General features: G+C 40.6%; 2 protein-coding genes across 2 annotated transcripts; both read right to left on the bottom strand.

The window, feature by feature from the left end:
• Positions 1-5481: 5481 nt before the first annotated feature.
• Positions 5482-9117, bottom strand: lrrc18b (leucine rich repeat containing 18b). Its single transcript, XM_053852687.1, has 4 exons — positions 8967-9117; positions 7856-8119; positions 6767-7197; positions 5482-6683 (listed from the first exon to the last, which is right to left on the bottom strand). The coding sequence occupies exons 1-4, from the start codon at positions 9018-9020 to the stop codon at positions 6614-6616; spliced, it is 819 nt and encodes a 272-aa protein (XP_053708662.1). The 5' UTR covers positions 9021-9117; the 3' UTR covers positions 5482-6613.
• A 7584-nt stretch (positions 9118-16701) lies between these two features.
• Positions 16702-24882, bottom strand: vstm4b (V-set and transmembrane domain containing 4b). Its single transcript, XM_053848002.1, has 8 exons — positions 24753-24882; positions 23165-23572; positions 18613-18666; positions 18304-18411; positions 18196-18229; positions 17950-18074; positions 17812-17873; positions 16702-17276 (listed from the first exon to the last, which is right to left on the bottom strand). Exons 1-8 carry the CDS (start codon positions 24802-24804, stop codon positions 17151-17153), a joined length of 969 nt encoding a protein of 322 aa, XP_053703977.1. The 5' UTR covers positions 24805-24882; the 3' UTR covers positions 16702-17150.
• Positions 24883-25094: the final 212 nt, after the last annotated feature.

The raw sequence follows: 25094 nt of genomic DNA, 5'->3' as shown, positions 1-25094 counted from the left end.
TGCAGGCACATGCATGGGCACTTAGGGTTGTAGGTGCTTATCCAGACAAAAAGCACACATTAACACATCATTGTTGGTACAATCACAGAAATAACCAACATTTTTTTTATGTCGGAAACTTTTCAATTAAATGCATGAAACACACGACAATCTAAAACTGAAGGAAAAAAAACGGTCACTTCATCATGCCAGGAAAAAGAGGAAGACAGGCCGATGCTGGACCACCACTAAGGGTCTCCATGCGCCTCAGATCGCGTCAGGAACACAGCCTCCTACCATTTTTTCAATGGTTGAGGGCACTCTGCAATCTCCCTGCAAATATTTTCATAACTCGATTACTGTTTATATGTTACTGTATGTGTGCAACGCCTGCTGTTGATGCTGTTTTTTCAGTGCCAAATGTTCTGTGTGAAGATCCTTCATATGTTTGCCAAAATCTTTCTTGCAACCTCTGTAAGCAAGCATGATCGATTCACGTTTCAGTGAAGGCACAATCATTTTTCAGCATCCATTCACTCATGTTTTAGCTGTTATAACTATCCCATACCGTATGCAAGGTGATTATCCCAGCTACTCTGGACTAGAGGCAGGAGACACCCTGACAGGTGCTCTCATCACAGGTCACACAGAGGAAACAACCATCACAGACACACTCATATCAACCTTCTTAGAGTGCCCTCTGTATATTTTTGAACTGTGGGAGAAAAGCAGATGCTTGGAGTAAACCTGAACAGGCACGAGGAGAACATACCAAATCCATCAGAAAGGACGCACCAAAGAGAAGCAACCCTGCAACCCAAGCCAGTGGCACTAACCACCACCAAACTGTGCCAATACTTTGCAAACATTCTTGCAGAAATCACACAGAATATCTGTTTACTGTTTATCAATTTGAATCAAACTGGCCATTGCTATACAGTAGCAGGGATTCAGCATCACATGGACCTGCCTTCACCTCTGAGGCAGAGCGCCGTCCACCACCCAAGGATGGAGAGTGGATGGTGCTCCTCCAGTGAAGCATTTCTTCCACATAGCTACAGGGAAGTGTCCAGACAATTGAGGCAGATACTACGCCATTGTAGCGGATGGACATTTGGACTCAGTGGGAGATTGTTTTTTGACAAAGTCAGGGGAAGATCCACATGAGTTTAGATGTTTTCTCAGGGGTAGTGTGAGTTAGCTTTGTCCCTTGGCAGCTGTGCAACAGCAGCTGGGTATCCCTCCTTCTTGCCTCCTCTTCCTTCTTCTCTTCCTCCAGTCTGAAAAGATAATAGCTGCAAGTCCTGCCCTGCAATTGAATCAGAGCCGGCCTCATGTCAACCACAGCTGCTCTCATTACAGAGCCAGCAAGGAGGGAGAGACAGACGGCTGGATGCGCCTGTGTCTGTGTGTGTGTGTGTTTTCAAGTAAGGCTGAACGCAAACACACACACTGCCGGCCCAGCCCAAATGAGTTTGGGGTCATGAGCTGAAATGGAGGGACACATCTCGGCAGATCAAACCAGACATCTTGCTTTTAGATGGAAAGCAAAGTGGCTGCGGTGAACTGGGTGTGTCACTGGTTTCTCTCTTGTTTTATCAGAGAAATAATCAGCAGTTGAATTTGCGACAACCAAGTGGGCGCTTGAAATAGAGGAGAGGCTTATGGGACAGCAGCTGGAGCAGGTCAGAGCTCTCGCTTGTGTGATACGAGAGAAAAGCACTTTCAACTTAGAGTAGCTAATGTTAACCATATGAGAGGAGCTATTATAAAACATCTCCTGTTTCAAGAAATAAACAAAAAGGACAAATTTCCATTATCTACCAGGCCAATGGTTATGCAAAGAGATCCCGCGTTTCCACCTCCTTAGGGAAATACCGAGGCATTCCCAGGACAACCCATTGGGTTGGAATGTAGTTCTACATCTTTTAGCTCTTTCTTCATCTGGATGGACAGACACAGCACCTTTGTGAAGCTGCACTAAGTGGAGATGTCTATTCTTACTTCATCGAGATGTGTAAATTCATTCCCAGCCAAGGGCTGTGTCCCTGTCCAGGTTCAACATTCTCCATCTCCCTGCCAAAAATATACGCACTAAGTGTCCATGATTTAACAGCTGTGCTAAAGACATGCACCACCAGGTCAAATAATGTCACTCTGGATGGGCCTGCACTGAATAATTCCTCGGATCCACATTGTTTTGAAAACCTCCTAAATTATTAATATCCAGGTTAATAAAACTTTCATGTCAGCTGCAGTGGTCTGTGCCAAACCGACCTGCGTGTCTGCTGAAGGTGTGACTGTTGACTTTCCATTACTTATTGATCGCCTTATGCTGTCTGGGTTTCTGCCAACATTGATGTCAAAAGGGATTTTCTCTTTGTCGAAACTAAACCATGACACTTACACGCCGCTGTTGAAACACTCATGCATGCTAAAATGCTAATACTTTTCATTTCCTTTCTTCCATTAATGGCAATTCATGCTTGAGGCCTGAAGCCTGCCAGAGCATGGTCATGACCTCATCATCTAATGCACATGTTTGAGAGCTGACTGACTGAATCAGACCCAATTTAGACTGGGGCTCATTGATGGATCAACACATTTTCTTCCCTATCACTGCTGAAAACGGCGAGGTAGGATTCCAAATCAAAAATCCATTGACATAGTTTATCTTCAGAGGCCACTTCTTCTAAGTGAAGTACCTTTAATTATACATGAATTGATTCCATTTTTTCCAAAACAAGAGGCATATCAAGGACAATATTGTTGGACAATATTGGCCAATGTGGACTGAAACCCGGTATGAGAGAGCCACATTAAAAAACTGTAATGGTTGTGAGGGGCCACCATCAAAAGAATTAGAGCGATGATGGAAAAATTATCCAAAATATATACTTAAGTAACAAGTACAAAATGAACCTAAAGATGAAATGCAAGTAAGGATATTAAGAAGTGTAAATATACCATGAAACCTCTTGAAATATTCATTTTATATGCACTTAATTTGAATATACATCAACTGGGGACCAGATGTTCAAGATAAAAAGGCAATTTATTTCAATAAATTTTCAGTATTCCTTCAATGTATTTTGAAAAAAAAAAACACAAAATGGCTAATGAAATGAAGAAAATAAAAGTTTTAAAACAAGAACATGCTATATTTACTGCTGAAGTGGTGGTGGTGACTAACAGAGAGAGAACAAAAAAAAGGCAGAAAGATTAGGACATATTAGTTATAGTTTTAGTCTGACGTCAAACGGGCCACGAAAACGCAGCATATGGCTCCCGGGCCACTGCACAGGTCTGGTCTCAGCCATTTTCTGGAAACTATATTCAAGCAAACCAATAAGAGTGATTTCACCTGATATATATGCAGTTAACATATGACATCGATGCTGTTCTCAGCAGTCAAGATGACGTGTGATGTGCACACCCTTTTTCCCTCTTCAATCAGACTAATCTCAGTATTATTCACTCTCAAACACCACATTATTTCACATCCTCTGAGCACCGCTTAATCAATAGCTGCATCTCGCTTCTAAATGAGCCTGTCTGATGAGATCTTGCTCACTCAGCAGCATGCTGCTCAGCGATGCGTTGGAAACTGAGGAACAAACGGTCTCTTGGGTTTCATGCTCTATGTGAAGACATAATGAAAAGCAATAATTAGTTTAGTGCCCTACTGTGCTTTTTGTGTTTCTATAAACCTCACTCTGGTCTCTCTGTTTCTTGAGGTGTGCCCCATCATCATGTTGCGAGTAGTGCTTTCTGCCTGTTGTGATGTTCTCACTTAGTTTCATCACGTATGGAGGACAAGCTTCTTGAAAAATGTTGATCATGGTAATACTACAATCTGGATCCATGAATCCTTTGAAACGTCAGCGCTCTCAGCAGGGCAAAAAGAGCTGCTTGTTGCTCATGGTGAGCAACCTATTGTAGTTTCAGAAAGCTACCGCCACCTGGCTTCCCCATGGAGTCACTGCTGTCAAGAATGTTTCAAATGCTAAGATTAATGTTTGACAATAAGTACAATAACAATGACAATAACAAAGAAATTAGAATACAATTTCATTAGCTGGTCGATGGAGGTCGGCACTCTTAATGCTTCAGGGCACTTTCACACTGTGGGTTCTGTCTTGAGACAAAGCTCAGAAGTCCGAGATGTGAACACAAGCAAGTCGGGATTTGGCCGCGGACTGGATCCTGGCTCCAGAGCTGCACTTTGTCTTGGGAAACTCCTAATGGGTGGCAAGCTTCTCGCCTCAGGTAACTCGGTGCTAGATGCCGGAAACTACGTGTACAGCGCGACTCCACACAAAAATGATAAATGCCGGGCAGTCAAGGGTCCGATCGCTGTCTGGGCGGAAAACACCGTTCAAAAACAACTGCTCAAACTCGCAGAACACTGAGGTGTGCAGCTGGCAGAAAAATTGCGCTCGGGAACATGTGCGGATGTTTGATAACTAACGTGTTTTCTCTATTAGGCTGATAAACATCTGATTTTATTGACAGACAGATTTGCTGAAATGAATAATTCCACGCTCTACAACACGTTGTCTTTCACTGTCGGGATGTGGCAGCAGCGCAGCTGTCTGCATGAAGACAGCGAGGAGGAAAGATGTTTCCCAAGTTACTGAATATCACCACACTATTCATAGATCATTTTCGACGTCTGGATCTGTACTTAAATGATTAAAATCTCCTTGATCGTCAGAAATATTTCTGTGTTCAAGGTGTGGTGAGAGCAGCATGGTTCAATCAAGACGCTTTGTATTACACAGCTTGTTTCCGCAATTTCTTTGTAAAATAAACATGACAACACTCTTTCATGTTTAGTTTTCATGTTTAGTTTCGACTGTGAAACACCACATTCTCTTACAGCCAAGGACGAGCTCCGTAATCACTTCATATCTGAGGTGAGGACAACTCGTAATGTTAAGAGGTGACAGAGAAATAAGGAGGTCAAGCCGATGGTGGTAAACAGGTTGTCGTGCTTCCTTGAGGGTCACAAACCAGTTTTTGCCAGCTGAGGAGAAAAATAAAGGACATGGCCTGAGGTGCAGAGGTGCAAGGCTGCACAGCAGGGGGCGAATCGGACTCAGGCCACCCCGAGACAGAACCCTATGTGTGAAAACCCCCTAAGTCTGACAATGATGTGAAAGCAGACTTAGTTGAATATAATCGACTATTAAATTAACAGCTGACGGCTTTATGTGTCAACCATCGTGATGCCATTGCTTCCGCTCACGCCACATTTAGAGGTGAAACCCCAGGAACATCACGAACCAAGTAGTGAAACTACGAGAACTCTCCCGAATGGTAACATCAGAAGTGAGATTTACCACAGACACTTTTAAAAAACACATTTTGAGCAAAAGCAATATTTTAACACTGTACAAGTGCGTGTAACAATTCATTACATATTACATTTTCTTTTATAAATTACTATTTACAGCATCATCAACTTACGCTCACCATTTGCCAACTAGTCGACGAATTGCTAAGAAGGCGACTAGTTGACTATTAAAATAGTCATTGGTTGCAGCCCTATGTGAAATGTATACTGCGCAGACATGCTTGTTCTGATTTGCCAACCCATGCCAACATATTGATGTTGGGAAATTGGACTTTTGCGTCCTACACTGACAACAAAAGCAGCCTTCAGCGTTGCATGTCGATGCAGAAATTTCAGACATTTCATTGAATTAAAAAAAAACAAAAAGAAAACATTTTCCTTCCCGCGTTGTGCCCGCATCCATCCATCCCATCCCAATGGCATAGCTAACCCCAAACTCTGTTTATTTTTTTACTTGTCATCCAGCCGCAGATGTCGGTACATGTGCATCAAATGAAAACGTACTGCGTCAACATGCAACGCTGAAGGCTGCCTTTGGCGTCAGTATAGGATGCAAAAGTCAGCTTTCCCAATGTCAAAATTTCATGCTACAGAAGTGTTTGCTGGTTTCCGCCGTTGTTTTTTTTTTTATTTGCTTGCTTTTGGACTTAACTTTACAAACGTCTTTGCATATTTCAGATGTAAAAAAACTGAATTTTACATTCAGAAGAGTTCTAAATGAACACGTTTACCAACATCTTAGGAGTAGCAAAATAAAAATTTCAACAGTGAATCATGAAACAGAATTATACTTTTTACAGTTACATCAGAGTATGGGGCTGATGACGTCACATCTTTCATAGACACAATAATTTATTTAAAATACATTTTATACGTTCATCTGTGGTTCATTGACAACCAAACAGACTAACACTATACAGCTCACAGACACATAGCCTGATATTATATACAGTTCTGTATTTTACATGCATCAAAGTAAGCATGACATGCATGGGCAGGCATACACTTTCCCTGGCAAGTCTTTGTGAAAACAACATGGCTTCAGATCCTCTTTAGTTCCCCAAAAAGGTCTGGGATGTGAGTCATCCAGTATTTCAGTCGATTTTAGGAGAATTCAAGTGTCTGCTCTACTGCAAACCATCTGCTAGGGTTTCGGATCCCACATCAGTTCATTTTCATGCGCCAGAGATCTTGGAGCGGTGTCGCGCATTAGTTTGACTGGTCAGTGTGGAGCGTGCGTGGCTCAATAACTCTTTCCTGGCTGTCAACCTGTCATCATTTCCTGGGCGCTAATTGAAGCTGTCGCAGCAGTGTGTTCACTCGGTCGTTGATCGATGAGTCATTTCTGAAACGATACATCAAACAAAAGTTAAAGGTTAATAGCCTTTGGTTCTTGAAGTTAAAAAAAAAACATCAGGTTTGACTTACCTTGTTTGGATGGACGGCACTGTTTGGGCATTTTCCAGTCTCTCACGGAAGCTCTGGCACATGCTCTGGCACGTGCGGCACAGAACACTCTCCCTGATCACCAGCATGCCTTTTGGCCGCATGGGTGCACACTCTTTGATGGTAACATTGAGAAAAGGGTTCCCTTTGAAGTTTATGGCCACCAGCTGCTTGAACTGCCGAAGACATTTCGGAACACGGACAAATTTGTTGTCAGACAGGCCGATCCGCTGGAGCTGCTTCAGGCTACAGATCTGGCTAGGAACTGACTTCAGCTTGTTGAGGCCCAGGTAGAGCTCCCGGAGTTTGGTGAGCTGGCCGATTTCTGGCGGGATGGAGGTCAGGTGGTTGTCGCACAGGTTGAGCACCCTCAGGTGTGGAAGACACGTGATGATGAGGGGCATTGTTTTCAGCTGTAGCCAGACAAAGGAAAGTCAAGCAAAACTATGACAACAACTCCATTTCCATCTGAGACAAAGATACATCACTATTTACAAGAGGGCCCTCCTCTCAATCCAGGTCAACAGTCAAAGCGGATTAAATGTTGGTGGTGACAGTACACCTTACAGACCATCAAGAGACAGTATCTGTTGCAAGAGACTCAGAAGGAAAACACCTATTCTTTGCAGCGAATACCAAAAGAGTTGAAAGCTGTTGTGTGCTTCTTCCAGATGATCTGGGCCTGTTGGCTGCATCATTCTGTGGCTTCATTGCCCACTGGAGTGGAGGGGTCAGGGATCAGCACCTCTTATCAAGACTTTCCATTTTGCAATCAATTTTCATTGCTACGATCTGCCATGGACCATGAACCCCTGATATGGCTGGAATTTCCCCCTTGAAGTGGTTGAAATAGTCTCTCTTAGGAATGTGACTGGTGAATCCCGAACAGACTGGGTTCACTGCCTTCCCCACAGAAGAACGCTGGATATGATTCAACAGATCTACGACCCGAGACAATGACTATGGAAGAGGGTGATGGGATGACTCATACTCTTAAGTAAAAAACGGCTTCAGGGAAATGAAGTCCAACTTAAGTGGGTCATCAGTTATCTTTATTCCACTCATACTCACATTGTTGCTGTGCAGATCCAAAACAGTGAGGGTTTTGAACTCTGCCATGAACTTGGGCAAAGTTTCGATCAAGTTGCGGTCCAAGTAGAGCTCGCTGGCGTCTTTAATCTTGCGGACTTCATCGGGTAGTGACTTGATCTTCATGCGGCTGAGGTGCAGTAATACTTTCTTTCCTTCTCTTTTAACTTTAGAGTCAATCTCCTGGCTAGCTGGTTGTTTGGGTCCTTTAACTGCTTTCGATTGGGTTTTCTTGGTTGCGGATTTCTACGGAAAGGAGAAGGACATCAATCGATGAGAAGTGGCAGTTTGAGCTAAGTTGGTTTGCGGCCTGATGACCTCTGTGTCAAATGCGTTACTATAAGAGATGAGAAGGTGAGGCAAAACTTCATTTCTTTAAATTACATTTAGTGGATAAAACAGAGGCGGTAAAATGCGATTGCTGAGGAGTTGAGTGGAGTGTCTGGGTGAAGCTGGAGTTTTGTGTGAACAAGGTCCGATTTAATAATAAAGAATTCTCTGGATAGAAAATTTAAAATGAAAAAAAAAATATGTGGAATTCTGTGGGGTGCCAAATGTAAAAAAATATATATATTTTTCCTGATTTAGCAGAAGCCTTTGGCAATATTTTATCAGATTTCGCAAATATTTGTTACATTTGAGACACTACACTTTATGTCCCATTGTTTCATCTCTGTCATAAAACATTACACATAAATGCTAAGTCTAAATCTAAATATTTAATCTTAATCTAAATGTTAATATTACATCTAAATATTATATCTAAATATTACATCTAACAGTCATGTTACATCTTGCGAACAAAACGCTAGCTACAACCAACAGGGAAACCACGGATTATTTAGATTTTAGACGATTATTCATTTCCCCAACAAATAGTTGCCATCATTTTAGTCATTACAGTTGTTCACAATTTATTCTGTTTTGAAATATTAATTGCCACGCACCAAAGGAAGCTATTCATGTTAACGCTACTTTGGGAAAGATCAGACATTTGAGCGTATTTATGCACATGCACGTAAGGTGGCTGTGAATTCTGACACTGTGGATTAGCGAGAAACACCTGAAGACACATGATTAACTAATGTCTTACCTTTGATTTTGAAGTCGAATTCAAGTTAGTTTTCTTTTTACTCGGCAATACCATTGAATTAACCAAAAGGAGAAAGAGAAAAATCGCACGTCAATGTCTTGATAACATAACGTGGAAATGCTAGACGTGCTGAGCTTAGCCGCTAACATTGTGTTTGATGACAAAGGGTCACCGCAGTTTTAGTAACGTTTGGCTCCATCACTTTGTGCTTTGATACCACGGTCACTTAAGTTCTTTGATATTGGGGTTTGTTGCTTTGACAATGGCCTCACTTTGTTGCAGCATTTTAAGGTTGACTTTATAAGAAAACTATGGTTAGATCGAGGTCTGCCACAGACCAGACCAGGACATGACCGAGTCGGTGCTTGGTTAAACTGACATTGAAATATGACAAGCAAAACAAGAGAATGAATAAATAAAAGGCTACTACCACTTTTATGACAAAAATAAAACAGAAAATTCACAATTGAGAGCAGGTGCGACAATTATACAATAAGTACATATTTTATATATATAACAGTAGAAAATGTAACTTGTATATATTATTTTACTTGTACAAAAATTGACCGTTGACAATCCCTAAAATTATAGTGTTACACAAAGAAATAGAGAAATACGCGCGCCCGTACCGCATTTGCAACGTGTGAAGTGGATGGTATGCAGTTGCACTTTGGCCTCACTAGAGGAAGCTGTCTGCTTATATATGTAAAATGTGCAAACTTCAATTCATTTTCTAGATGCGTGCGAAGGTGATATCTGATTAATATTTAATAACACTGGACCAACGAAACATTTGCGCTTAAGTGGAAATGTATAATGGTGGTTTTGATTAATTTTGATATGCTCCTATTCCTACTACTAATCCAATAATAATAATAATAATAATAATAATAATAATAATAATAATAATAATGATAATTTCACTACTGTGGGACAATAAAGGCCATCTAACGTAATCTAATAATAATAATAATAATAATAATGTCTCTACTGTGGGACAATAAAGGCCATATAACGTAATCTAATAATAATAATAATAATAATAATAATAATAATAACAATAATGTCTCTACTGTGGGACAATAAAGGCCATATAACGTAATCTAATAATAATAATAATAATAATAATAATAATAATAATAATGTCTCTACTGTGGGACAATAAAGGCCATCTAACGTAATCTAATAATAATAATAATAATAATAATTTCTCTACTGTGGGACAATAAAGGCCATCTAACGTAATCTAATAATAATAATAATAATAATAATTTCTCTACTGTGGGACAATAAAGGCCATCTAACGTAATCTAATAATAATAATAATAATAATAATTTCCCTACTGTGGGACAATAAAGGCCATCTAACGTAATCTAATAATAATAATAATAATAAAACAAAAAAGCCAACAATAATGCATTCATTATCAGTAACACAAGTAGTACACAACCAACCACTACACCAATATTGATAGGCAAATACAATTAACGCACTAAAAACACCATCAATGTGGAGGAATCTTAAATCTCCATCTTTGGGATTAAAGAGACAGAGACGTGCACACATTGACAACTAGTGGTGCTAGAGTTTTATAACATGAAATCTTAAAAATCTTCGAATCCAAAGAAACCACAGCTTCAATAATAATGTTTTTCATGATGGCTTCTCTTTTTTCTGGCCTTTCTTTTCTTGGCTATAGCCATTTTTCTGCCATTTTGTAAGGAAATACTATGTTTTGCAACGTTTACAATGTTTTAATACAAAATGTAACGACACAACATACTATCATTTTTAATTACAATCATTCCATGACAGAAACAAAAACAGGAGGTGATGGTTTTAGGACGGACCCAGTTATCGTTCATTTTCACGCATTAACTTGTCAACAGGGATTTCCTCTCTTTCTTTGGCTCATTTCCTCCTTTCCTGTCTTCTACAGCAGCTGAGCTGAGCGTCACTGTTCTCTTATATGTCTGTCTGCCACAGAGAATAACATGTAGCACCACCGACAGAAAACACAGGTCTGCCCCCTGAGCAGTACCTCTACATGAAGAAGAAGGGAACTCATGTTATTCACAACACATCATGACGGATGGAAGGAATGTAAACTGCATCAGCAACTCTCTTCTTTTTCTTTAAGATTCTCCCTTCAGGGGTGGCCACAGCAGATCATCCTCCTCCATCTCACCCTGTCCTCTCAAACCTACAAACCTCATGTCCTCCTTCACAACCTCCATCAATCTCTTTGGCCTTCCTCTCCACCTTCTGCCTGGCAGTTCCAACCTCAGCATCTTCCTACCAATGTACTGGCTCTCTCTCCTCTGTACATGTCCAAACCATCTCAGTGCATCAGCAACTAGAATGATGAAAACAATTGATCGGTTTGGTCAACTGAACCAGCCTCAGCTGAGACTGGTAAGTAAAATAAGCTATTGCCTGACTATATAATGGTTTTCATGCCTAATAGAGTCAGCCTGAATCCTGAGCTTTCTTCTCAGTCAATAGTCCTCTTGAGGTACTCTTTCACTCTTTCCCCACATCCTTAAACCTCATTGGTTGTCTTTATCCTGTTTTTTCTCCTGGTCCCTCCAGCTAAAAACATAGAATGTCCAGTCTATCCTCTTCCTTCCCTCTCCATGTCGGTGAATTGAAACTTTTACAAATGACATGTGAATATATCAACTTTTACTTAGCCACGGAGTCGATCATGACATCATTGTCCTCAGCCCCGCACTGTTCTTTTTACTTCCATCTAATCTTGTAAGTCGCGGTGTAGAATGATGTCATCAGGTCTGATTCGGATGCAAGCTGGTTTCGATTAGTTCTGCACTGTGCTGCTGCTCTGCCCGTCCTGTGGTTAAAGGCTTCAACTGTAGCAGCAAGCGTGTTCAGTCAAACACACTCAAGTGTGTATACATGCGTATCACATGACGTGTAGACATGCGAGTAGTTGGTTTGTTACCTTGCGGTGGATTCCATGTGTTACGCCTTCAACGTCTGCTTGTTTGCAATCTTTCTGTGTCCCGGACTTCAATCCTGGTTTGTGCCGCGTTTTAAAATTGAAACTGACAATTAGCTCGAAGTCCAACGTGGAAACTACCCTGTAGCTCATAGTGGAACAATGTATGAAATAGATAACCATATGCTACATTTTATCTATATCGTTGGTTGAGACAGTCTTAGTATTTGGAATGTCAATGATAGCAATGAGCAGGGGGCAGTATCCGTCTGGAACTAACTTGTACAATACACGCTGTGGGTGCCAGAAATAGGAAGCTGCACAGCAATGGAGAGCGTTACACCTGGATTTGGGGAACTGTAATTTGGCACACCACCAAAGTTTGTTCACCTTTTCCTCGTTCCATTGTCTAGAGACAGGTAAATGCCAATGAAAACAACTATAAGTAGAAAAGCACTCAGAGAGTGCTAACCTCTGCCAAGCAGCTTCAGTCCACCCCAAACATATCAATCTCTCTCAGACAAGCTGGAGGACACAAAGCTCTTTAATATTTTGGATCGGAAGACGGAATCTGATTGTGAGGACCATTTTCTGTCGCCAAACTCGGGAGGACACAGTGCATTGGATGTCACTGAGCCTGTGTCTTGCCACGAAAAGGAAAGTCATTTGTCCTATTACTTGCTGCAATGGTTAAAGATTTTCTCACATTCCACCTTGTAAGAGACAGAGGTCCCATTTATCCTCATCCTGTTACGTACGGATCCGAATACATATGGAGCCTTATGTCCATCCTGTGCATTCTTTTCGTTCGTATTTCTGCACGTTTCTGCAAAGCTTATATCCAAGGGGAGCAGTGTTGCTGTGACTACCTGATACGTAGCTCAAATGAGACACGAAGAAGACCCCACTGGCTGCTGCCTCCTACAACTCTGTTTTGGAGTTTATCATTGACATAAACTATTGACTTTTGACTGCCCCACCTAGTGGATATATTGGTGACCAGCAGTACCAACGTAAAGAACACATGGCTCCGTTCATCAGCACATGAACGAATAGGGACAATTCCGTACATAAAGGGAGCATAAATGGGGCTAAGAGCAGCAGCACGTGCATACTGCTGCGCGTGAAAAGCATTTCGACTCTAAAAGTCATTTTTTTTCTTTCAATTGCTAGAATTTGGACATGAGCCAAAGTCCAAAGATCTTTTCCTTCACTCCTTCATCACTCCCAACGAACCCACTGAGGAGGACACACAGGTGCCGACATTGTGAGCCAGCTTCATCACAAATCCTGCGCTGATGACTCATAGAAGCATGTGTCACGACAGTGTTAGGATTACCACAGTGTCTCAGGTTGTGAAATCCCTCATGTCTATGATTTCAACTCACACAGGTCTTTCATTACTGTCTGTTTGGTCTGCATCAGCTACGTGTGACTCTCCAGACAGCAGGAAGTGGTATTTGTGAACAGTGTACTTTGTATTTCCAAGCATGTTCTCGTGTCGTGCAGAGACTAAAGCGGCGTTAAGACATGCTGAGTTTTAACAATGGGCTTGTTTCTACTGTATGTTTTACCAGTGACGTGTTGGTTTTTTCAAGCATCTGTGAAACATGTTATTTTCTTCCTGGACCAGTAATTGCTGCGGCTGCTTACTGATCCATGTGCAGCAATAACCACATTTAAACCTCCAAATTCCTGCTGCCTCTTGACAAATAGTCCACATTTAGATGCTATTTTGACCTACATTTGGCGACAGTGATATGAAAAAGTGTTTCCCTTTCCTTTTCCTTTCCCATTTATTTTATATGTTTGTTCTTCTAAAATGTTTCAGATCATCAAACACGCTGAACTATATGACAAGTCTGTTGTCACAAAACTGGTTCCTCACACCTGAGTGTAATTTCTCTAGCCATGCCCAGGACAGATGACTGTCACACCTGTTCTCAATTCAGAATGGACGGCACAGGAGGAGGCCCGGAGTGGAGGCGGATTTTGCTGCAAAAGTACATTGTCACTGATGGTTGTCTTTCTGGCTGGTAGCAAAATAACTTGAAAAGTCATGAAAGTATTTCAATGACATGTTCACACTGCAAACTATATGGTTCTTAACAAGACAAAAGAAACCCTTGGGTTTCTGTTAAATCATCTTGTTTTAAACATCAGTTCTATTGTGCAACGATTCTATTGAATGAAATAAAACCTTGCCTTTCTTTTCAATAGACAGGAAACCCTAACATGAAATAAAAATAGATCTTGTTTTTAGTAACAAGCTCTAGTTGTTACTTAAAACCAGATATTTTCTGCTATTTTATATTTAAATCTAGTATATGATATGTTTGGGCTGTCAAAAGTTTCATTTTATGTCATGTCATATTTTTAATGCGAATTTCACAGCCTCATTCCCAGATAAGCATTCAATTCTTCAGTCTATGGAAACTTGTTTTTTTTACAATATTCCAGATAAGGATGATTGTCAGGTTTGATCCAGGCCAAAATGATTGGCTCAGATATCAGATTTTATTTTTTCAAGAACCCTTTGATCCAATATCCTCAGTTTCACTTGACACACTGCGATGTCTTGTTTTTTCAATGGTACATTGGATAAGGCGTATAGCTTTTTATATTTGTTTTGTTTGTTTAAATATTTTGACATATTTGTCATGTTTTACTTGAGCATGGATTCAGTGGTGTGTTGTTCTCATCCACAAACATCAACAAGTGTTTGTGTGTCAAGTAGAAGGTAGGATCAGTGTCAGTCAGATGTGTGTCAGTGTGTCGGTGTCAGATCAGGATCAGTGTCGACTGGTCCTTTTGATCGAAAGGTATCGAGCCACCCCTAGTTCCAGGTGAACGTCCAGAACATGGGTCACTGACCTTTTTGGAACAGCGAGCTACTCCAAGGGCACCATGTGACCCGAGGGGCGACCGTTAGTTTGGTATACAGTTCTAAAATAACGTAATATGGATGATAATGGCATTCCATTAGTACACTGTACAACCATGTTGATCCCCTTTCATATTGACAGTCTTTTTTTATTTTGTTCAAAAGTACACAAAGCAAGCGGGAGTGGATGACTGTCAAAAGCTGAGACTTGACGACAGCGGTAGAGGAGGAGAGAGGGGAAAGAAGAGGTGGAGGGGAGGGAGGTGTTACACACATGGTTCGAGTTAGTCAATCCCCATTAGAGTGTTGTGGACTGGAAAGAACTTCACATTTCACAGTTTTCAAGACATTTTTAAAATGGTACTGCTACCACCGAACGGTGAATTTCGTATGTGATATCACACAAGGTTGAATTCCGATGTGTCAGGTCACTTGGGGTTCATGTAGGATGGTTAGAGTGAACGTACTTGTCATGTCCTGAGTGACTACTATACACTGTATAAAAAATGCTGGACTGTGACTTGTCTCACCACCTTCTTATCAGCTGCACTAAAAATAATCCCCAGCAGGAATCTGTCTGAGTTTGGTGATCAGAGAGGGAATCTGGCACCAGAGTGGGGCGCAAGTATACATTAGATAGTGGGAGTGTTTCGGGGGGAGGGAAGTAATCTGGTGCCTTGGAGTCTGGGTCTCAAGTTCACTGTTTGAAAAAAACAAAACATTCAATTTTGAGCTCTAAAAGAAAAGAAAAGAGACACGAAGACTCTCCTGCTGCTGGCGCACAATTCAACAAATGAGAACAACCATAAAACATTCGTAGAAATAAGTAAAGTTTTGTAACTTCATAACCTGTTTTTTGATCCATTGACTGAAACAATGTCAATGCATGTGCTGCAACAACAAAGGTTACATTCTATTTCTCTTTACTCCCTGGAGAATTGGTTTCATTATCATCTTATATTACAAATCTTATTGTTTCTGTTTCATTTGAAAAACATGTTTTAGGTTTAGAAATCTATATAAAAACCATGTTGCAAGGCATGCAAAAATGTTCTGGTGATTCATATTGCATGTAAATTTAAATGTTTTGCGATGAAGTAATTATCTTAACCAACAAATATAATATCTAATATTACGTTTCTCATTGTATCAAAGCGTTTAATAACATTTTTACTCATCCAAAAATGACTTGTAATTCAATTATTTGTTATTTATCTGTAATTCATTCCTTTTTCATCTTTTTCCATTTATGATCCATGTTTTATCTCTTGTATTTCATGATACGCCCAACAACACTCTCATTTTGTTTCCTTGATAGTGATCTTCTCTTTTCTCCAGACTCCCTTTGTTTGACCAGAGTTTTTTTTTTAAAGTTTGGTCAGTAGTTATAGAATAAATTGCGCTTTGAGTTAAACCTAAATTTGGGGACTATTTACAGAGAAAATAGTGACGTTTTATTTTAATGTACCTCCCACTCATGTGGCTCTCTGAGCACAACATTACAGCATTCTTCCACCTCATGTCACATGACCTCATGTAGATAAGAGGTGACCAGCAAGTCCCCTTCCTCTGAAGTGTTCCAAACAAAAGTCTGATTGTATATCCTCTATGTACTAGCAATGCTTACACAAGCTGCACTTTAGCAAACTCTTTTTTGTGCCTTTAACAGCCTGTGAAACTGTGGCTGGCGCCAGATGAAAGCAGGCGCGGGGTCACATATACATGCCTCAGGGGGAGGTCGGGGCTAATGGCTACCACAATATCTACTGGGTAAACTGAGAGTAAAACAAACAGCACAGATGTTGTGAGACAGATCCAAGGATATTATCTGATTTATTTACTACACAAAAGGAATTTTATCATTCAGAAAAAATCTTCTTGATACAACAAAGCATCAGTGCCACATTAAGGCAAAGCTTATATGCCACCGGAGATGGGCAATATCAGACTCCATGCCCGGTCTAAGTATCTCTGATGCCTCCTTCGTCAAGGAAGGGACGAGGACGTCCTGGTCAAACTGGGCAGATGTTCCTCATTGTAAATTCAATTGTTTTTTCCTTTTATTTATTAATGCATTATTATTGCCAATGCATTATTACACCACTAATGCATCCTTGGCAACTACTGCCACCTTTACTTGGCTCTATTTCAGGTGACATAAACACTTGCATTTGCTATTGAAATAAGTGTGAAACCAGATCACATTGAAATGTCTTCCACTAAAGTTTGTGTGCCATCATATTATCTATACATCATGTGACTCATCTGTCTCTGTCAGGCCATAAACACAAACTTTAAATTAAAAATAGTAATTTACAAAAAGCATGAGTTATCCGCCTCTCATAGCTGCTGCTCCCCGAACAGTATCTGAGCGTAGACGGTGCCACTCCGCGACGTCTTGCTCTCTGGAAGTGGCTTCACCAGATCCAGTTCTGCGTAGGTCAGGTTTTCCTCCACGATCTTTGGCTGTGGATTCAGAAGAGGAGGAGAAGAGGGTGGGGCGTAGCACAGGAGGATGTGGGATCAGTGGTGAGAAAATAATCAGGAAGCCTGAGGAGAGGTTTTTATGTGAGCTCTCTCAGGTTCATTACAGCACAGAGGATGCCCTACATTCACTCTGCGGCCTGGAGTTAAAGATTACTATGATTCTTCTCTATGGAAGGAACGTTTAGGGGATGTTTTGTCACATATTTGTCTGGTTGCAGATTATTTAGTGGCTTGTAAAACATGTTTTAACTGTGGTCTATAAGTAGTGTACTTACTTAGTTTTGTTTATTTATATATATATATATATATATATATATATATATATATATATATATGACTTTTGACCAGGGGATATATATATATATATATATATATATATATATATATATATATATATATATATATATATATATATATATATATATATATATATATATATATATATATATATATATATACATAATGTGTATCTGTTGGTGATGTCTTGCTTTGAAAACATACACAATGTACTTACCAATATTAACTTCCTTTGTGGTTTTAATAGCTTTGGTTTATGTGTTTTGTCCCCAATTGGAGCTGCAATGACATCAACATCAAAAACAGAAAAATTCTCAATACTTTTCTGTATAGAAGGAGCAAATAGGTTTGTTACCTTTTGCAGGTACTTCTGGTGGCGTCTCCTCTCGGTAGTCTTTGCTCCTTTTCTTCCTGTATCGCCTCTCTTTTTTAGGCAGAGCAGGTGACACACTGACCACACTGGTGACTGTTTCCCCTGAGCTGCAACAGCATGGTTTCACACTTTTCATTATGTGAGGTTTTGGTCTGAAACTAGGCTCCATGTGCCAAAGAAAAATTCTACTGTTCATGTTGATATTTTAAATGTAGTTGAAATTCATACCTGTTCTGAGGACTTTTGACCAGGTGATAATTTTCTGAAAAGAGACAAATGAAAATAATAACAGATCAATAAAAAAAGAACATAAAATATAGTGTCGCTGTCTGCTACCTTTTAACCTGTGCTTCCTCTGGATGTACTGGCAGGTGACAGTCACGGTGAACAGACACATACACACCAGACCCACGGAGCAGATCAGCACGGCACAAATATACACATCTGAAAAACAGGACAGACACAAACGTCAGTCCAGCACCACATCCGCCTCATGACCTCCACTGTCCTTCAGAAAACACAAAAAAAAATGTTTTGTTTATCCCTGAAATAGCAGTGCATTCTTGGTTTGGGTCTATTTTTGCTCAGCAAGGTCAAACCGTGCAAGTTCACCACAAACGACAGAGTGGAAAGGAGTGAACCCACCTTCAAACAAGCTCCACAGGCTTTCTTTAGACGTGGTGGGCGGCGGCACATGAACTAGACAATGAAAGAGAAGAAGTTCAAGTTGTACTGAAGCCACATGGAGTTTTTTGAACAGAGCATGGACTATACTCATGTTTAAGCAGGAATTCTTTCATCATATATCATTAGTTGTTGTTGCTGCGGAGCTTCAACTGTTGCAGTACATTGTGGTGGGTGACCTTTTGAAGGGCAGGTCATTGACATACTGAAGTTTTGCCATCATATATCATTATATTGTGGGTGGGATGTGGCGTGCAGGCCTTGAGTTGGGATCCCTATTTTAGCAGTATACACCCTCCTGCCAGGTGACCCAGCTCTGACCAGCTGCTAAAGGAAGCACACATGTGTCTCTTCTTCCCCACCCACTCGGACCCAACCAGTCACGGAAATAGGAAGTGGCAGAGTAACAGCCGTCAGTGTCCCAAAATATTTCACTCAACTAGTGATTTTTTTGTGTCACTGGCAATGAGCAATGAGCTATATTTACTCTTTGACTTCCTCCTTCATGCTCCCTCTGACTTTGTAATATTCTAAATGGGCTGAGTGACGTTTTGGTCTCACCACTTGCAGTACATCAGACAGACAGATGTGTGTTCTTTTGAGTGAAAGTGATATTTATAAAAGTATATCAATAAAGAGAAATTTATAAAACAATAATATGTCACCCAGAATAAAAATATAATATATATTTTATTTATACCTCATTTACATCTGTACATTGATTCCCAATGTACACAAACTACTGCATTAAAGTACTGCAGTAGTCGACTGTGGAGGAGCATCAGGAAGAATCAACTGAACTGAATACAACAAACAGCATTTTGTTCATCTGTAGCTTTCACATTCAGTCGCAATGAAATGCACTCTCTATTTCCTGCCTTGCGGTTTCAGACTGACAAAATCTTGAACAAAACAACTCTGTGAATCCATAATGACTCTGTTTTTCCACCGCCAACTGTCCCACTGACTCTTCTGTGTCGACCGAAGATGAATATCACTACTCTACTGAGCATGGAGGGAGTTTGAGTTCCGGTCCTGCTATTCTTACCATCAACCCTTTTCCGTCTATTTTCACACATTTTCAAACTTTATTTAGAGCACCCCATCCACTCCTATATTTACATTCTTGCCACAACCAGGAGCTGCCCTCCTGTTGAGTTAAATGTGCTGGTAGAAAAGCCTCAAAGTTTGTTTAAAGTAAGGTGTTCATTCTGCCAAACCCTCTGAGTCAGCTGATGAAGTTTATTATGGTACAGGCACCTAACCTGCAAAACTGAACAGGGTTTTGTGTGAGAGAATGTGGAAACACCTGGTCACCTAATGTCCCACCACAAGAATCCCGCTGGTGTAAGGCACACACACACACGTGAACACAGTGCCAGTGTCTCAGCAGCACAGCCCCATGAGGGGTTTCCTAGTTGAAGTTGGTTGTCACTGCTCTGAAAACTACAGCAGCAGGAAAAGTAAAGAGCGTTGACTTGATCAACTTCAAGTTGATCAACAGTCAAGCAGCAAAGACCATGGCGCCTCATGCACAACCTGCATCTTTGTCAGGGAGGGCAGTCCACAAGTTTAAAATGACAAAATGACATGGATAATTTTCAATATATTTTAATTTACACAATAATTAACAGCTATAAACCTCACCACTAAGACAGAATTCATGCCCATTATGGGTCCTAGAACTGAGCCTAGAGGTGCTCCACATTACACATTGTACTTCTCTCTTCCTTGGGCTAGTATTTTCCACATTGTTCCTCCTTACATTATTATTATTATTATTATTATTTTATGTATATACTGCCGCATGCCGGATGGAACACCAAGATAATTTTGATTCAGAATTCAAAGAACAATAAACAGATAAATCAACAAATTAAATGACAAACAATATTATTAAATCTGTTGACTCGGATTTTATAATGTGGTACAAAACCAACACATAATTAATATGAAGGATAAAAAAACAAACAAACAAACAAAAAAACAAAACGCATTGCCCTGACAACTATGACAGTTTTTTTCTGAATGAAACTGCACTTTAAGCCACAGACAGCAGCAGATTGCTTGCCTGTCTGTGTGTCCATTGACATGAACTACCTGCATAAACAGAAATGGATTTTTAGAAAAAATTCTTGATGACTTTGCAATTTGCGTCCATGCCAAAAATAGGGCGGCAGTTTGATAACACCTTGGACTGTGGTGTTTACAGTATCTGTCCGCAGGCAGTTTTCTTATTTGTATCACCCAACCCCAGTCTCTTCCACTTCCTGGTCTGGGAGACGAGAGCTAACTGCCCACACCACTGTCTGGGAAAACTATCGTTCCACTTTTGCATGTGTGAGTCCCAGACAGCCCTCCTTAGTTCTGGAGTTTAAACTGTCATCACGTTTCATTGCTATATTTTATCTCATATGACACCAGCTGTGTGTTGTCGACTGAACCGACACCTAGTGATTGACACCAACTGTTCAGAGGATTCAGCTGGAGACACAAAGATGTCACAGCCAATGTTTTCCCAACCCTTCTTCTTAGGTGGTTCATGCTGAATGCCTTCCACGGTTGCAGGATTCTCAAATTCAGCTAACTTTTCCACATCTGATCGTGATTTTCAAAGAAGTGTCTTGGTTTGCAGTATTGGTTCATCACACGGCTCTTCTACTTTTTCACTGATTTTCCTGAAAGAGGAGAGAGTTAGCATGTTGTTTCTAAATTATCATGGATATTTGCTACTTTTTTGGGGTCAGTGTCAAGGCGTCATCCAAACTCACCAAATAACCTTCAAAAGAAACTCAAGTGAATTCTTTCCACTGCAACATTATATCTGGAGGAGGCAGTGCCCTATTTTGTAATCGAACCTCACATGTCTATGTTATGTAATATTGGGATATTAAATTATCCACTCTTGTTTCCATACAATTCAAAGTCACCGGTGTATGCCTTGTTTTATTCTACTCTTGTGTAATCTTTATGTAATGACTTGACTTCCTGTTTCCTTTTTATCCTATTTCCCATTTCTATGCCTCTTGAATATTTCTCTTCAAAAATGGTTTGCCATGGATACAGGCTTTTCCATGTATTCACAGTTCAACATGTTTAAGTATCTTTTTTAAAACAAAACACCATGCAATTCTTGATTCCTTTTTCTTTTTACATGCAACTTTGATGCCCCCCCCAATCTAAATAAATAAATCAAAACAATAACAATGAAAATGATATTTATGCAGCCACTCACGTGATGTTTTTTAGGATTTCTTGAGGATGACGATTTAGCTGGTTTAGATATGACTGTGTCAAAACATCATATGACACATCATCATGGTCATCAGATTCTGTACTCTATGTCCAAGCTTGTCGCAAAGAAATGACAGCACAGTAGCAGCAGCCCAAAAGAATCCCCTTATTTCTGCTGGCAGACAATCTGGTTTTATTTTAAATGTTTGGAAAAATTGACACAGCTCAGGAAGCACTTGCCTGACTCCATGAAAGCAAAGAGATTTCAGTTGGCACCAGCAGATGTGTCATCCATTCCACTCTGTGTACCGTGGAGTGCCACAGCAGTAGCTTTGAAATCTCACACTGCCTCTGCACTTTCTCCAAAACCATCAAGTCAGTTAAAACCACAAAATTCTGCAGAGTAGGATCCTTTTATTTCACTTCCAAACCAATGATATTTTCCTCTCCCCGGAGTGTTTTCTCGGCTGAGCCATGAACCACGACGTTGGTCACAACTCAAGGCCCCATTTCAAATGAGCTCACATTAACATTCTAATGTCCTTATTGATTCTAATGTACATCCTGTTTTTCAGTCTTGTTCAGTCTTGCTTTGAGATGGTTAGTTATCACTGTTATTTCAGCCACACAGGGAAGACCACCATCGGCTACGAGCTGCTGTTTCACTTTTATCCAGCCTGGACTTCTGTTGTGGTGTCAGAAAAGTTGTAAAGTCTCCACCCAGGATCATGAAAGTCATCTGGCCGGTAAAATACAGAGTTAACAACGTCACTCTCTGGGCACCTGTAGCCAATTGGTTAGCAACAAGGCGTCTTCCTGTAAGTTTGGTTTGGGTTTATTGATTCCTCATTCATCACTCATGAGTGTGCCAGAGCTTCCATTGGCAGATGTTTAGAACATAGACCCACAGCAAATACAATACCAAATGGTAGTTAAAGACGGGAAGTGTATTTGACACAAAGTGAAAATAACATGAGGTGTGTTCTATCCAATGCCTGCCAGAACAATTAAGGAGCGCCTGTATCACTTTGAAACTACCACTCCATTTTGCAAAATATGTGTGCACAACCTTTAAGTACACAAAAGATGGAATGGTTGAATAGCTGAACTGCCGGGGTGCATCACAAGGGTGGTCTATACTGTGGGACAGGCTGAAATGTTTTCCCCTGAAGAGCAGTTCACATCAAGTTTGAGCTTCTTCACTGGACCTTCTGCTCTTGCAACCCATTATCAAGAGTCTCCAAAACAAATGAGCTTACACACAAACACAAGTCCTTACCTCTGAGCTCAGTAGCAGCGGAGCAATTGGATGAAGCCTTCCACCGGTCCTGGTGCTTTTTGAACTCCTGCACCCGACAGAAGTAGAGCCCCTGGTCGTCCTCCGAAACGTTCAAAATGACCAAGTCAAAGATCTTCCCCTGCTTCACCACCATCAGTTTGAACTTTGGCCAAGAGAAGCTCTTGGTGTAGTTTCCATAAAACCGTGCCTTTCGCATGTTGACACGAGCGATGAGGAGTTCGTCATCTGGCTGGTCCATACCTGCGGGGAGAAAAGTCCACTTGACCACCGGCAGAGCAGCGTTGCGGCGTCGCTGCGACACAACACAAGACAGAGTGACGTTCTGTCCTTCTTCGGCTACAGTGAAGGGGGAGGAGGTGATGGTAACATTGATGGCCAGAGACAGACCTGTGGAAGCCAAAAAGGTCATGTTAGGGTCACTGAGAAGCACAATAATACAGCAGAAAAGCAGAATTTCTACTGTTTTTCCCCCTCATAACTGGAGAAGAGGGAGGCAGTCAATGCCCTTGGTTTCCTACGCCTTGGAACCTCTTGCTCCTCTACCAAGTTGTTGGAAGCCTTTAGGAAGAGAGGAAATCCGTCCAGCGTTCCTTTTCTGTGAGCCCAGTCATATATCTATCTATCGACAAATCAATTTATTTTGTACCATAATACTGTGGTATTCTGAACATTGAGGTGATACATCAGTTTTCAAATTGTAAAACACACTGGGCCTGTTTTTAAATATTGTTTTCTTTTGTTACTTTAAACCCCTCATGCTGCTTGGAACCTTTCTGTGACGTAGACAAAATTAAGTCTCAATATCTACTAAGTACTTGTTTTAAAAGGCTCTTATACACAGTGGGCTTCATGGGTTGCTATCTTTCTCTTGCTTATAATTTGATAGTAAAACCCAGAGTTCAGACTGAAACAATGTCAGTTTAGGACAATTAGATCTGAGCATTTTCATGCAGTGAAATCTGTTTTAAATATAAAAAAAAGGAAAGAAAATAAACATCTCCACATTTCATTTGAGAAGTCATTTTGTACATGTGTTTTATGTGGACCACAAAATCCAGCAGCTTTGTTTCCTAACTGCTGTTTTTGGAAACCAGCACAATATGTGGGCGAAGTATTGAGGAACTGTATCCCTGCAAGTGTGGAATGACAATGCAACTATTTATAACAATGTTTTTTTCCCCATATACTTATTGTTCAAGCAGTGAGAGGCATTTGGTGCCAGTAGACTTTAAATATTTCTTGCTTTATTCTTTAGTTTAACTCCCAGAAATGCTGCATGTTCACGTTGGCTTTTAATGAAGCTCCGCAATGGGGATGTAAATGAAAGGTTAAACGTTTTATCCTCTGATTTTCACTTTAAACACACCGTTACACTCTGTATTTGTCGTAGCACACCCTGCAAAATTGCTTGTTGATTCTTGGAGCTGCTGAAGAACCCAAACAGAGAAACTTTCTCCATCACTTCAATGCTCTCCCTCCTCCCCCCCAGATGTTACGTCCCTCTCAAAGTGCCACCTTTAACTTCTACTAGATCTACTTCTATTACTAAAGAATAACATTGTCTTACCTCCAAAAATTGCTGGAGTCAGAAAAGCGAAGACCACAGAGGAGATCTTCATTTTCCACAACTGCAGCCTCCATAAACGTAAATGCCTCTGAAGAAAAGAAGCGCTCAGTTTCCTCCTCCTCTTCTTTTCCCCTCAACACTGTGTTGTAATATGAAACACGGGGACACTCTGCTTCAACTCAGAACCTCCCTGAGCCCTCCCCCATCTTGGGACACACACACACACTCTCACACACTCAGGAAAAACACATTTTTTACACATGAACATACGCACATTAAGCACACAGACAGGTGACACGCACACACACACACCTCTTCTTCTGGCGAGTGAGTGGGAAATGT

Source organism: Synchiropus splendidus, chromosome 1 (genome assembly GCF_027744825.2).
Source record: "Synchiropus splendidus isolate RoL2022-P1 chromosome 1, RoL_Sspl_1.0, whole genome shotgun sequence".
NCBI lineage: Eukaryota > Metazoa > Chordata > Actinopteri > Syngnathiformes > Callionymidae > Synchiropus > Synchiropus splendidus.
The sequence above is the reverse complement of the archived record's forward strand: the minus strand, read 5'-3'. Positions and strand labels throughout refer to the sequence as shown.